This window comes from Bubalus kerabau, chromosome 5, assembly GCF_029407905.1.
Source record: "Bubalus kerabau isolate K-KA32 ecotype Philippines breed swamp buffalo chromosome 5, PCC_UOA_SB_1v2, whole genome shotgun sequence".
Classification (NCBI taxonomy): domain Eukaryota; kingdom Metazoa; phylum Chordata; class Mammalia; order Artiodactyla; family Bovidae; genus Bubalus; species Bubalus kerabau.
The window spans coordinates 127,632,981-127,647,152 of NC_073628.1; the positions used below are offsets into that span (position 1 = coordinate 127,632,981).

Here is a 14,172-nt window from a genome sequence, read left to right on the forward strand (position 1 = left end):
TGGAACAGAGCTGGGCTTGGGTTTTACCGCCAGGAATTGCTTGTGCTGTCCCTCTCCTTGAACAGTTCTTGATGTGAATGCTCTCTCTGGGAGCAGAGTCTGGGACAAGCCAGGGTGATGCCCACCACCTCATTATGAGTTGACTCTCTGCATGCCTGGTGGAGGTTAAAGTCTTTTGCTTCTGAGTCCGGGGAGCACAGGGATGGCCACCTCACTTTGGAGCTGGGGTGGGGGCCCTGCTTGGCCACTGATTGCCTGGCATCCCCTCTTGCCCCCTCCGGCCTTGCCCGTACCTCCCAGACTCCTCTGGGATGTTGATCCATCAACCATGTATAATGGAAAGTGGACCTCGGTGTCTTCTGGTACCCGTCCCTGCACGTATTCCCTTCCCCCTCCCCCAATACTGCTGTTATCCATGACCTTGAATTCCCAGAGAGCAGAGACTATCCTATCTGCCTCACACCCAACCTTCTCTGTGGCTCTGACATCATTGGGTTTAGTTGTTGTTCAGTAGTTAAGTCTAGTCCAACTCTTTGTGACCCCATGGACAGCAGCACTCCAGGCCCCTGTCCTCCGCTATTTCCTGGAGTTTTCTCAAACTCATGTCCATTGAGTCAGTGATGCTATCTAACCATCGGATCCTCTGCTGCCCCCTTCTCCTTTTGCCTTTAATCTTTCCCGGCATCAGGGTCTTTTCCAATGAGTCAGCTCTTCACATCAGGTGGCCAAATATTGGAGCTTCATCATCAGTCCTTCCAGTGAATATTCAGGACTGATTTCCTTTAGGATTGACAGGTTTGATCTTTCTGTCCAAGGGACTCTCAAGTGTCTTCTCCAACAACACAGTTCGAAAGCATCGATTCTTTGGCACTCAGCCTTCTTTATGATCTGATTTTCACATCTGTACATGACTACTGGAGAAACCATAGCTTTGACTATATGGGCCTTTGTTGGCAAAGTGATGTCTGTGCTTTGTAATATGTTGTCTAGGTTTGTCATAGGTTTCCCTCCAAGGACTACTCATCAAATGGGAGATAATAGAGGGAGAGCAGGAAGCACCCATCAGGGAACTGCCCCCACCACCACAACCCATGCTCAGACTCTTCTATTAGTGCTGATATGTCCTTGAGCCTCAGTCTTCTCATCTGTGAAATAGAAACAATCGCACCACCTGGGTAGTGTGGTGAGAATTAGCCACTAGGCTAAGCATGTGTCATTAGTAAGCACTCTTGTTGCCTTCTGCCTTCATGATAACAGGGATGGTCTGAGACTTGGGAGAGCTGAGTGGTCCCCAGTTCAGGCTGCTATTTCCTGGCTACAGGACCTGGAGGAAACTGCTCCACCTCATCTGGGGCCCAGGTCTCTGGATTTGAGTCTGTTTCCTCATCTGTGACACAGAGAACCTGAACAAAGTGATATGTGAGGTTCTTTCCAGGCCTGACAGTTTGTGGTTCTAATTAGATCATTAGGCACCAACCACCCACATTCTGAGTCACCAGCCATGGCTCACAAATCCCAAGTAGAAGCTAAAGCAAAGGTCATTTTTATTTGACTTTCAGACAATTTGCTTATCTTATGATAGATTTTACTTTGTCTGCATGGCACTTTGCTCAGGCAACTACTAAAGGCTGTTTGCTTTGTTTATATCCTCTCAATACCTCAGTGACTTCGAGTAAGGACAGGTGACATCTTGCCCTCTGGGGAATGTTTTCCACCTGACACTGTCCTGGCTGTGAACACTGGTGTCTGAATTTCATGAAGCTGATAGCAGCAAAGGCTGAGTGAGTCTGGAAGAGGCATCCCCTCTTCCTTTAGCTACAGAAGGCTTCCTGGAACAGAGGAGATTTCAGGATGAATGAAAACAGTGACAGTGATGAGTAAAATTAATTGACAAAAAGACAGGAACTGGGCCCAGTTCTCTGGATTTGAATCTCTGTTACACTTAACCTCATCAAGTCTCGGTTTCTTCATCTGTAAAATGGGGCTAGTGATAGAACCCTCCTTAGTATTATTGAAAGGATTAAATAAAATACAATATGCAAAGAATAAAAGCAAGCACTTCACCTGCTTTTCAGTAAGCATTCAGTAATGCTGCTGCTGATTATGAATATTGTGGGGGGAGCATTGTTTAGGGATTGTCATGGCATCAGATCAGTCACTCAGTCGTGTCCGACTCTTTGCGACCCCATGAATCGCAGCACGCCAGGCCTCCCTGTCCATCACCAACTCCCGGAGTTCACTTAAACTCATGTACATCGAGTCAATGATGCCATCCAGCCATCTCATCCTCTGTCGTCCCCTTCTCCTCCTGCCCCCAATCCCTCCCAGTATCAGAGTCTTTTCCAATGAGTCAACTCTTCACATGAGGTGGCCAAAGTACTGGAGTTTCAGCTTTAGTATCATTCCTTCCAAAGAAATCCCAGGGCTGATCTCCTTTAGGATGGACTGGTTGGATCTCCTTGCAGTCCAAGGGACTCTTAAGAGTCTTCTCCAACACCACAGTTCAAAAGCCTCAATTCTTCTGAAGAAGGCGCTCAGCCTTCTTCACAGTCCAAGTCTCACATCCATACATGACCACAGGAAAAACCATAGCCTTGACTAGACGGACCTTAGTTGGCAAAGTAATGTCTCTGCTTTTGAATATGCTATCTAGGTTGGTCATAACTTTCCTTCCAAGGAGTAAGCATCTTTTAATTTCATGGCTGCAGTCACCATCTGCAGTGACTTTGGAGCCCAGAAAAATAAAGTCTGACACTGTTTCCACTGTTTCCCCATCTATTTCCCATGAAGTGGTGGGACCGGATGCCATGATCTTCGTTTTCTGAATGTTGAGCTTTAAGCCAACTTTTTCACTCTTCACTTTCACTTTCATCAAGAGGCTTTTGAGTTCCTCTTCACTTTCTGCCATAAGGGTGGTGTCATCTGCATATCTGAGGTTATTGATATTTCTCCCGGCAATCTGGATTCCAGCTTGTGTTTCTTCCAGTCCAGCGTTTCTCATGATGTACTCTGCATAGAAGTTAAATAAACAGGGTGACAATATACAGCCTTGACGTACTCCTTTTCCTATTTGGAACCAGTCTGTTGTTCCATGTCCAGTTCTAACTGTTGCTTCCTGACCTGCATACAAATTTCTCAAGAGGCAGATCAGGTGTTCTGGTATTCCCATCTCTTTCAGAATGGACATGGAATTGGAATTAGGAGGCTCCAACATAGAGGAGAGATGCAATGTAGCCTGGGAGGAAGGATGTGAGGAGAGGTAATCTTAAGGGGGTGAGTGTGGGCTGGGAGGAGGGTCCTGACTCAGAACTATAGGGCCAGGGGGTCCCCAGGGGAGGACCACTAGGGAGAGGAGAGACAATGAGGTCTTGGAGTTGAGAGTCCTGGGTTCTGTCTTCTAATCCCTCTCCCTCTCTTAAACCTTCAGAGCCATCAGGTCAGAGGATTTTAGCTTTGTTGCTGTTGTTATGGAAATTGCAGACAAATGGACTCTGTCTGGGCCAGGGTCCCCAGGAGCACGTGTGACTTAAGTGGGACTAGAGCTCGGCCTTCCAGCTTCCATAGGCCAGCCCCGGGACTGTCACTGTCGCTCTAACGGATGCTGCTTGGTGAGCCAAAACCCACACGGCCCCAGAAGTTCATTTTCTCTATCTGCTCAGTGACCTCCATGCATTCATTGGGATGAAGGTTAAACCCCAGGGGAAGAGAAACTTGAGAGGCCTGTAATTCTCTGCCAGCTCTGTCTGGGCAAGAGTGTGCCAGCTGCAGGAGAGTTCACATCAGAGGACTTCGAAGGAAGGGTGTTTTCACCAAGGGCCTGAGCTGTCGGCTTCCTTCCATGGAGGCTGGCAGGCCTCACTTATTCCAGGGCCTTTTCGACAGGCACCCTCCACCTGGCAGGGAGGCAGAGGGGAGGGATTGTGAGGTCTGTGGCTCTCTCCAAAATTATCAACGTGGATGAGATAAATTCCCATCTCCAGATCACGCGCTGCCCCACCTCCCCATCCGTCCTCCCCAACTCTCCTCACTCCCACCTTGGAGAACCCAGATGAAGGCCTTCCCGACCTACTTCCTATCCCCCACAGACCTCTGCTCACTGGGGAGGGAAAGAGAACTGAAAGAGAACTTGAGTTTGCAGCCTGGTAAGGAGGAGGCTTCTGAATGAATCATTTACTGTCCTCGACTTTGCAACATGTGCACAGGAAGAAAGGGCTGTGACCAGTTGCTCTCCAGGTCTGAGAAGCGATGAGCAAGTGGAACTGGATTTAAATAAAAGCAGACAAAACTGTGTGTGTGTATATATAATTGGTCATTGGGTGATTAAATACAGACTTGACTCTATGGCCCTTCAAGAACAAGAGTCACGTTTAGGATTGGAAGAGGCAGGGGCCTTGTGCCTCTCAGCCTGTGTCCTCATCTATACAGAGTCAGAATGCTTGCCCCACGTGCCCTGCAAGGCCACTGTGATCCCCGAGGAGACGCTGCATGTGCCAGCTTTCTGTCGACCATAAACAGGGAATAAATGTCACTTGTCCTGTTGTTAATGATGCCAGGCATCGTGGCCGCCTGCCCTGAATGGTTTTGTTTAGAAGGTCCCTGGCCTGAGGCTGAAGGACAGGGCCAGGTCCCTCCAACTCCAGCATCATTCTCCCCCTCCTCTGCCTTTGTTATCAGAGGAGCCCCGGCCACTGGGAAACAAAAGAGGAGGGATGGGAGTGAGTCTGGCGGAAAGGCTGTGTCGGGGTCTGAGGACTCTAATCTTTGAGGTTTAGCCGTTGTTATTAGAAAGGAGGATGATAATCTAAACATTGAAATGGCCAGGAAGTCAAGACTTCTCCTATCGTTCTGCTCCTCACCCCTCCCTTCCCTTGGACTTCCCAGCAGCAGGCAGGAAGGGCCCCTGTCGCTGAGACGTGTTCTCAGGTGGCACCAGAAACTTCCCTGACCCTTGACCCAGGGAGATTGCCTTGTGGCGTCTGCCCTGGTCCAGGGGACCTCTCCCTGCCCAGGCGTTGCCTCCTTAAGCTGACAGTGGGGCATCAGTGATTGGCAGTCTTGGCAATGGTGGAGTGGGCCCCATCTCTCACAGGGCTGTCTGCTGATGGGGGTACCCTCTGCACTGCCACCCTGGAACTCCATCTCTGAACGTGAGCCCCCTGTCTGGCTCCCGGTTCCTGTGGCTCATCTTAGCTGCTGACCTGCACCCTTCTGCTTTGGGGAGGGGACCGTTTACAGCAAAATGAGAAACCAGGAGCACAAGCTCAAGATGACAGGTTTAACCTAAGAATGGACTATTACACATCCAAATTCAGGGCGTCCTGGGGTGGGAGCTGCACTTACTGGGCATGGGAATGCTGTGTATACATTGCGTGTGTGCTAAGTTGCTTCAGTCGTGTCTGACTCTCTGCAACCCCATGGACTGTAGCCTGCCAGGCTCTTCTGTCCATGGGATTCTCCAGGCCAGAATACTGGAGTGGGTTGCCATGCCCTCCTCCAGGGGATCGTCCCAACCCAGGGATTGAACCTGTGTCTCCTGCAACTCCTGCCTTGCAGGCGAGTTCTTCACCACTGAGCCACTGGGGAAGCCCCTTTAGATCTCCTTTAATACACATGCCCACCCCAAGAAGCATGTTGTGCTCTTTATACTGAGTATAAAAATGGCAGCGAGACCTGCTTTGGGGAGAAGAGGGTCCAGAGAGCACAGGTAGAGCTCTGGCCTGGAGATCTTGATTGAAAAACAAAAACAAAAACAAAAACAAAAATGCACAACCAAAAAGTTGACAGTAGTGTTTTATCCTGCAGACAAAACTGAGGACTTAAACCTGGAATGCAGCTCAGATATCTCTAAGGGACTGCTCCAAACAGGCAGAGGAGGAGTCAGGATAATAGAGTTTTTGCAACAAAGACTCAATATCAAAAGATTCAGTTCAGTTCAGTTGCTCAGTCGTGTCCGACTCTTTGCAACCCCATGAATCGCAGCACGCCAGGCCTCCCTGTCCATCACCAACTCCCAGAGTTCACTTAAACTCACGTACATCGAGTCAGTGATGCCATCCAGCCATCTCATCCTCTGTCATCCCCTTCTCCTCCTGCCCCCAATCCCTCCCAGTATCAGAGTCTTTTCCAATGAGTCAACTCTTCACGTGAGGTGGCCAAAGTACTGGAGTTTCAGCTTTAGCGTCATTCCTTCCAAAGAAATCCCAGGGCTGATTTCCTTCAGAATGGACTGGTTGGATCTCCTTGCAGTCCAAGGGACTCTCAAGAGTCTTCTCCAACACCACAGTTCAAAAGCATCAATTCTTCGGCACTCAGCCTTCTTCACAGTCCAACTCCCACATCCATACATGACCACGGGAAAAACCAAAGCCTTGACTAGACGGACTTTTGTTGGCAAAGTAATGTCTCTGCTTGTGAATATGCTATCTAGGTTGGTCATAACTTTCCTTCCAAGGAGTAAGCGTCTTTTAATTTCATGGCTGCAGTCACCATCTGCAGTGATTTTGGAGCCCCCCAAAATAAAGTCTGACAGTGTTTCCACTGTTTCCCCATCTATTTCCCATGAAATGACGGGACCAGATGACATGATCTTCGTTTTCTGAATGTTGAGCTTTAAGCCAACTTTTTCACTCTCCTCTCTCGCTTTCATCAAGAGGCTTTTTAGTTCCTCTTCACTTTCTGCCATAAAGGAGTGTCATCTGTGTATCTGAGGTTATTGACATTCCTCCCAGCAATCTTGATTCCAGCTTGTGCTTCATCCAGCACAGTGTTTCTCATGATGTACTCTGCATACTTATGTTAAATAAGCAGAGTGACAGTATACAGCCTTGACGTACTCCTTTTCTTATTTGGAACCAGTCTGTTGTTCCATGTGTAGTTGTAACTGTTGCTTCCTGACCTCTATATAGGTTTCTCAAGAGGTAAGTCAGGTGGTCTGGTATTCCCATCTCTTCCAGAATTTTCCACAGTTCATTGTGATCCACACAGTCAAAGGCTTTGGCATAGTCCATAAAGCAGAAATAGATGTTTTTCTGGAACTCTCTTGCTTTTTCCGTGATCCAGCGGATGTTGGCAATTTGATCTCTTACTGTTAATTAAAGAAAATCAGACATCTTAAATGAATAGATTTAGCTCTTTTCTATGTACATGTATGGGAAGATGCAAGAGTCTAGGCTCAGCGAAATCACCCCTTTGATCTGCACCTCAGCTCTCTGGGCCAGCGTCCCGTGCCTTCTCATCCTGAGCTCCGTCAGGGCTCACCGTGGGGGCGGCTGTAATGGTTGACGACTGCACCACCCTCTGTTTGCTGATATGGCAATCAGTATTTTTTTGTTGACAAGACTTAAGCTTACCTACATTGATTTGTTACACAGCAGGCTATGGGTAAGACTGATAAGAAGGAAAGTGAGTCGCATTTTCAAATAAAGGTGTTTTCTTCTCCCAGTGAGAATCAAGGAGGACAGAGCAGCTGACTGTGCCTCGTGGAGGGGGCTCAAGCTGGAAGATTGGCAGATGCTACAGCCCACAGCCTCAGGGGTCAGACAAGCCTGAGCTTGCCCCTCACTCACTGTGTACCCTTTCTCAGCCTCAGCTTCCTCATCTGAATAATGGGATGATAAGAGCAGCTACCTCAGTCTCTTGTAGGAAGAGAGACCCATCCAGGACATGAGAGTGGACACTTGTCTAACACTCAGAAATGAGTTGTCTGAGGAGACACGTGTGTGGACAAACCAAGAGCCTTTACTGGGAAGGGGCGTCAAAGTGGAGAACAGAGAGGTAAGGGAACCCAGGAGAACTGCTCTGCCACATGGCTTGCAGTCCCAAGTTTTATGGTGATGGGATTAGTTTCCGGGTTGTCTCTGGCCAAGCCTTCTGACTCAGGGTGCTTCCTGGTGGCGCATGCAATGCTCAGCCAAGATGGACGCCAGCGCAGAGGATTCTGGGAGGCGGAGGGACATATGGAGTCTCCTTTTGACCTTTCCTGAACTCTTCTGGTTGGTGGTGGCTTATTAGTTCCGTCTTCCCTGCCAGGACCTCCTGCCCTATAATAACTCATGCAAATGGCTACTGTGGGGGGTGGGAGGGGGGAGGTTTAGGTCAGTGCGCTTCCCCGGACAGTAGGGTTACTCGGATTCATTGAAATCATGTGTGCAAAGTGTTAGACCCACAGCTGATACACAGGGAGGGTGCAGTGGCTGCTGGCCGCTGTCATTATCAAATGATTCTGGGTGCCCTCTCGGGGTGCAGCTCCTGCCTCTCCACCTCCGTGGACTGGCTACATGAAGGCTCATTTCTCTGCCATCTTGATGCCTCGGTGCCTTCTCTTCTCTGCCTTTTCTCCAGCTGTTTCTTCTTTGGTCCTCGCTGCGAGGTTCTTCGGCAAAGGCTCCTCGTCTTTCTCTTCTTCTCTCCCTCTCTTACGCTGTTCTGGTCCATTTGTCCGTCTCTTCGGGCCTCTATCCATCTTGGGTGCCCGGTTCCTCCTAAGAGGGAGCAGGTATCCTCTAGGCTCACTTCCCCGGCCTCCTCCGGGCCCCGTGGCCCCTTTCTTGCTCTCAGGAGATTTCCCATAGGCTAAGTTGTGGGAGGCTCCAGCCCTGGGTGGTCACAGCAAAGTGGGGCCAGTTTGCGGCACTTACGCTCCACCCCCAATTACCTTCCCCAAGGAAAGCCAAGAATACCACAGGCATCCTTGTTTCAAGCCTGATATAGACGTGAGAAGGGAATGACAAATTGTCCAGTCAGCTTCTGGGTCGGCTCAAGCGCCAAAAGTTGTCCCTGCAGTGAAAGTTTCATCAGAACAGTGTTGCGAAACTGAAGAAACTGAAGGCCGGATTCTGTAGCCCAACAAAGCAGCCTTCCTACCCTGCGTGGGACTCAGGACCAGCTCCTGCCATCTGGATATCAAGAGGAGAGAAATAGTCTGCAAAGTATCCATGCACCATGGGCTTGTAATGATACCGTATGAAAGAAAATGCAGAAGAAAGGATATGGAAATGATGTCACCACTTGACATGCCCCACAAGCCCCCTAATTAACTGCTTCCTGAAAATTAAAACGTCACTTCCCCAGATGCCTTGATGGGCATTACTCTACTGGGAACAGCCTTGCCTGGCGTGGGGGTGTGTCAGATGGGAGCAAGATGAAGGTCCTTGAAAAAGATGGCATTTAGCAGATTGTGTGGCCAGGCCTCTTTGGTGAGAAGCTGGTCCCTGAGCTCTGCACAGATCCGTGGGCTGGAAGGAGGGCAACCCCTGCCCTATGGCAGTGAGTGACTGCAGCCCCAGCGTGCATTCTGTACTTTTGTGCGAATGTGCAGTTTAGGAGACAAATGATTGCCTTTGCTCCCTAGGAATGAGGAGTCCTCTGGGATTGAAATAAACACATGCTATGTCTGCATTAGGCTAACGGGCCTTATGGAGAGGCAGAGGGACTCTCCTGAGGGCTGAACTGACTTCTCAGGCCCCAGGGCTGGAGCTGGGCCCTAGTGCAGCAGGCAGTTCTGGGTCTGGGTAATTGACGTTGGTCCTCCTTTATCATGACCTCATTAATCCTCAGAGGTTAGGGTTAGGTGCTTAGCCCAGTACATGCTCAAAGCCTGGTGCAAGTAGGTATCCTGCCATGTTTCTCGTGTCCAGTCTACCAGGAAAGTCCTGCTAGCCCCCCCAGGTGCTCAGCCCTCTGGAGACCATCCCAGCCTGTGTTACAGAGCAGAGGAGCTCGAACCTCTGCCCTCCCCAAGGCGCCTTCACTCTGGAATCTGCAGGGTTCCCAGCTTCAGTGACTGAGTTTGGGCTCTGGTCCTGGGTTTGCAGACTAACTGGGTAAAGTGTCAGCAGAGGACTTACCCTCTCTGAGCCCAAGCCCCTCACCTTTGAAAGAGGGCCGATAATAGTTCCAGCTTCATGGCTTGTGGGTGAAAGTTAAGGCATGTAAAGGCTTAGCACTGGGCTTGGCTCAGTAGAAGGCTGTGAATCACACATCTTCACTCAGGGACACAGCTGGCCAAGGGATGGTTCCTCCAATGACAGATTTGGGTAAAAATCTGCCTCTGCCTTCCCCGCACAGGCCTTGCTGCACACTGTTCGCCGGAAACTAGAAAGAGCAGATTCTATCGACGACGAGGGTAGACTGAGTGCCGAGGGAGGGAGGGGACCCTGTGTTGTAGCCAAGAGAACCAGGAAAGTCAAGGCCTTGACTGTTGCCCTCACAGGCTCCAGAGAGAGAAATGAAAGTGCCAAGGACGCTGACAAATGTGACATTACCCAGGGTCCCTGCCCCGGCCGCCACTGGCAGCCTGGGGTGAACAAAACAGAGGCTGTGGGTCACTAGGTAGGGGTTCAAGTTCCTCTGTCTCCTATGTGGTGAGGTTTCAACTCGAGCTTTCTCCCTTCAGGGCTTCCCCCCGCCCCGTCCCCCCATCAGTAATGGTTCAATCAGGAAAACAAATTAAAATGACACTGTTTTTTTCTTTTCTTTTTCGCTAAGGGTATAATATTTATCTTTGATAATGGTGGTGGTTTAGTTGCTAAGTCATGAGACCCCATGGACTGTAGCCTGCCAGGCTCCTCTGTCCATGGATTCAATACTGCTTGCTTTAACATCTTTTTGTACGATGTTAGTATTACCACATCAACTTTGTTTACACAGTATATCTCTATCCTTTTCATCTTTATGTAGCATCATTATATTCAAAATACATCTCTTGAAAGCGGCATAGGTTTAGGTTTTTTGTTATTGAAACTGCGCTCATTTTTTTGAGGATTTGAATGAGGAAATTGGTGAAAGAGCAAAAACGAAATGTCGAAGATGCTCAAAGATTAACAACCAGAAGCAGCAGCTTCCCTTCCCAGAGATGGGGGCAGGAAAATGTGGCACTGTCAAATCCCGGGAGGCCAGAGGAGGGCCCAGTTTCTGGAGGGGGTGCTTCATGCAGCTGGTGCCAGACCTCCAAGGAAGGATGCTACACGCCGGTGCTGGGACGTCTGAGGAGGAGACACCCCAGGGCTTGTCACCAGAGCTCTGGGGTGGAGCTTGGCCTGGGGGTGCTCAGCTGGGGAGTCAGGTGGGCTGCTCTGGATCGTGGGAGTAGGGTAGACACATAGGGTCTCATCTGTCTCCAGGACCACGGGGAGAAGCCCCCAGCCCCCCTCCCACCCTTTCTCATTCTCCCTGTAAAATGCAGCTCAGATCCGCTCAGGCCAGTAAAGCCCCTGGACCATCAGCTCCCAAGAGGAAGGCTCTCTCTGCTTTCTTTAAAGGTGGGGCTGGCCATCTCACATACTCAGCGAAGGCTTTTTTGAATGGCTGCTCAGCTATTTCCTTGTGGAATGAGGTTTGGGGACGGGGGTGGGGGGGAGGGCGGGGGAGAGGGGGTGTCATCTCTCTGTAAGGCAGAACATGAGGTTTAAAAGCAGCACGAGGAATTCAGGAGAAGGAAAGGAAGTCCTGAGCGTGGAAGGCCCGGGCTGCTCTGCTGCCGAGGTCTGGGGTCGAGGCTGGGTGGCCTGGCTCCAGGGCTGATTCAGTGGGGCCTGACATCAGAAGAAGGGGCTAGATGACCCAGGCCCAGTTCCATCCGTAGGATGGAATGCATGCTAGGGCACCTACAGCCGCAGACCCCCCAGCTGAGAGTTCCTACCTGGGGGACAGGGCGTGGCTCTCTTTCCCACCTGCACACGCCCTGCAGGCCCAGGGCTCAGGCAGTACAGACAGAAATCACCAGCACAGCTATCTGTGTCTTCAGGTCCAGCTCCCCAGGCCTCTGCCCAGGATGGAACTCAGGACTGGGATGTGGAGACAGTGATGCCTGGTGCCCAGGTGGGAAGCTCAGAGGGTCAGAGGACTGGCGTAGCCAGGGAGGGTGAGGGGCTGTGTGTGTGCAGCTGGGATACAGGCACTGAGCAGGGGTAGCCCGTCTCCTGAGGATATGTGTGTAAGTGTGTACACGCGCATGGCCTCTCAACAAGGATGAAAAATATGTGCCCAGAGCAGTCTCGCTGTTTCCCAGTGTGTGTCTGTATTCCTGGGCTAGGGCACTGGTTCTCAGAGAGGTGGAATTCAAGGTGGGGGTGGAATGCATGACATTTTTTCTTTCATTTTTTAAAAAACTTTTTATTTTGGAGTACAGCCGATTAACCATGTGATAGGTTCAGGTAGACAGCAAAGGGACTCAGTCATAAATATGCATGTGTCCATTCTCCCCCAAACTCCCCTCCCACCCAGACTAGCACATAACACTGAGCAGAGTTCCCTGTGCTCCACAGTAGGTCCTTGTTGGTTATCCATTTTAAATACAGCAGAGTGTACCTGTCCATCCCAAACTCCCTAACTGTCCCTCACCCCATCCTTCGCTCCAGCAACCATGAGTTCCTTCTCTCTCATTCTGTGAGTCTGTCTCTGTTTTGTAAAACAAGTTAATTTGTATCATGTTTCTTTAGATTTTGCATAGAAGGGATGTCATGTTTCTGCTTTTCTGACTGACTTCACTCAGTATGACAATCTCTAGGTCCATCCATGTTGCTGCAAATGGCATGATTTCATTCTTTTTGATGACTGAGTAATACCCCATTGTATGCATGTACCGTGTCTTCTTTATCCATTCCTCTGTGGATGGACATTTATGTTGCTTCCATGCGTTGGCTACTGTGAACAGTGTGGCAGTGAACACTGGGGTACCTGTATCCTTTCAGACCACGTTTTTCTCCAGACATTGCTCAGGAGTGAGACTGCAGGGTCATGTGGTAGCTCTATTTTTAGTTTTGTAAGGAACTTCCATATTGTTCTCCATAGTGGCTGTACCAACGTACATTCCTACCAATGGTGTAGAAGGGTTCCCGTCTCTCCACACCTTCTCCAGCATTTATTGTTTGTGGATTTTTTTGACAGTAGCCATTTGGACTAAAGTGAGGTGATATCCCAGGGTACTTTTGATTAATTAGCGATGTTAATCATCTTTTCATGTGCTTCTTGGCCATCTGTATGTCCTCCTGTGGAGAAATGTCTATTTAGGTCTTCTGCCCATTTTTTGATTAGGTTGTTTGTTTTGATGACGTTGTGCTTTATGAGCTGTTTGTAGATTTTGGAGACTAATCCCTTGGTCACATCACTTGCAAATATTATCTCCCCATCTGTGGGCTGTCTTTTCATTCTGTTTATTGTTTCCTTTGCTGAGCATCTTTCATTTTTTAAGTACATAATTCAGTGCCATTAATTACATGGACATGCAACAATTACTATTATCTATTTCCACCATTTTTCATTATTCCAAACAGAAAGTCAGTAACCATTAAGCAATAACTCCCATTCCCCACAGCCCTGGTAGCCTCTAATCTACTTTTTGTCTCTATAAATTTTATGACAGGTACTTCATGTAAGTGGAATTATATGATATCATATCTCTATAAACTTATTTATGACAGGTACTTCATGTAAGTGGAATTATATGATATCTTATCTCTATAAACTTATTTATGATAGGTACTTCATGTAAGTGGAATTATATGCTATCTTTTTTGTGTGTGTCCAGCTAATCTCACTTAGCATAGTGTCTTCGTGGTTCAGCCATGTTTTAGAAGGATCAGAACTTCATTCTTTTTAATGATTAAATAGCATTCCATTTTATGCATATATCACGTTTTGTTTATCCATCAACTTGTTGATTGACATTTGGGTCATTTCCTCCTTTTGGCTGCAGTGAATAATACTGCATTTGAGTACTGGTGAACCTGTGCAGGTGCTTGCTTTCAGTCCCTCTCATTTATATTAATATCTGGGAGTGGAACTGCTGGGTTACATAGTAATTCTGTGTTTGCTTTTTGAGGAACTGATGAATGGTTTTCCATAGAGGATGCAGCAACGTATGAGAGTTTGAATCTCTCCACATCCTTGTCAGAATGAGTTATTTTCTGTTTTTTAAGTTAATATCAATCCTAAAGGAGGGGCTTCCCTCGTAGCTCAGCTGGTAAAGAATCCACCTGCAATGTAGGAGAACCTGGGTCAATTCTTGGGTCGGGAAGATTCCCTGGAGAAGGGATGGCAACCCACTCCAGTATTCTTGAGCCTCCCTGGTAGCTCAGACAGTAAAGAATCCACCTGCAATGCGGGAGACTTGGGTTCGATCACTGGGTTGAGAAGATCCCCTGGAGGAGAGCATGGCAACCCACTCCAGTATTC

At 48.8% G+C, this 14,172-nt stretch overlaps 1 protein-coding gene across 8 annotated transcripts in view; it reads left to right on the top strand.

The window, feature by feature from the left end:
* KCNH1 (potassium voltage-gated channel subfamily H member 1) overlaps positions 1–14,172 on the top strand; it is a 430,930-nt gene that overhangs the window by 397,316 nt on the left and 19,442 nt on the right. The window contains exons 11-12 of one of the 8 annotated variants that reach the window (XM_055583056.1): positions 3,179–3,273; positions 3,428–4,285. The exons of 4 other annotated variants lie outside the window; for them this stretch is intronic. In XM_055583056.1, the coding sequence (XP_055439031.1) occupies positions 3,179–3,253 (75 nt within the window). In that variant the 3' untranslated portion in view covers positions 3,254–3,273; positions 3,428–4,285. Of the gene's footprint in view, positions 1–3,178; positions 3,274–3,427; positions 4,286–7,441; positions 7,979–14,172 lie in introns of those variants that run through there. 3 more of the 8 variants (XM_055583055.1, XM_055583060.1, XM_055583059.1) reach the window with 3 other exon arrangements.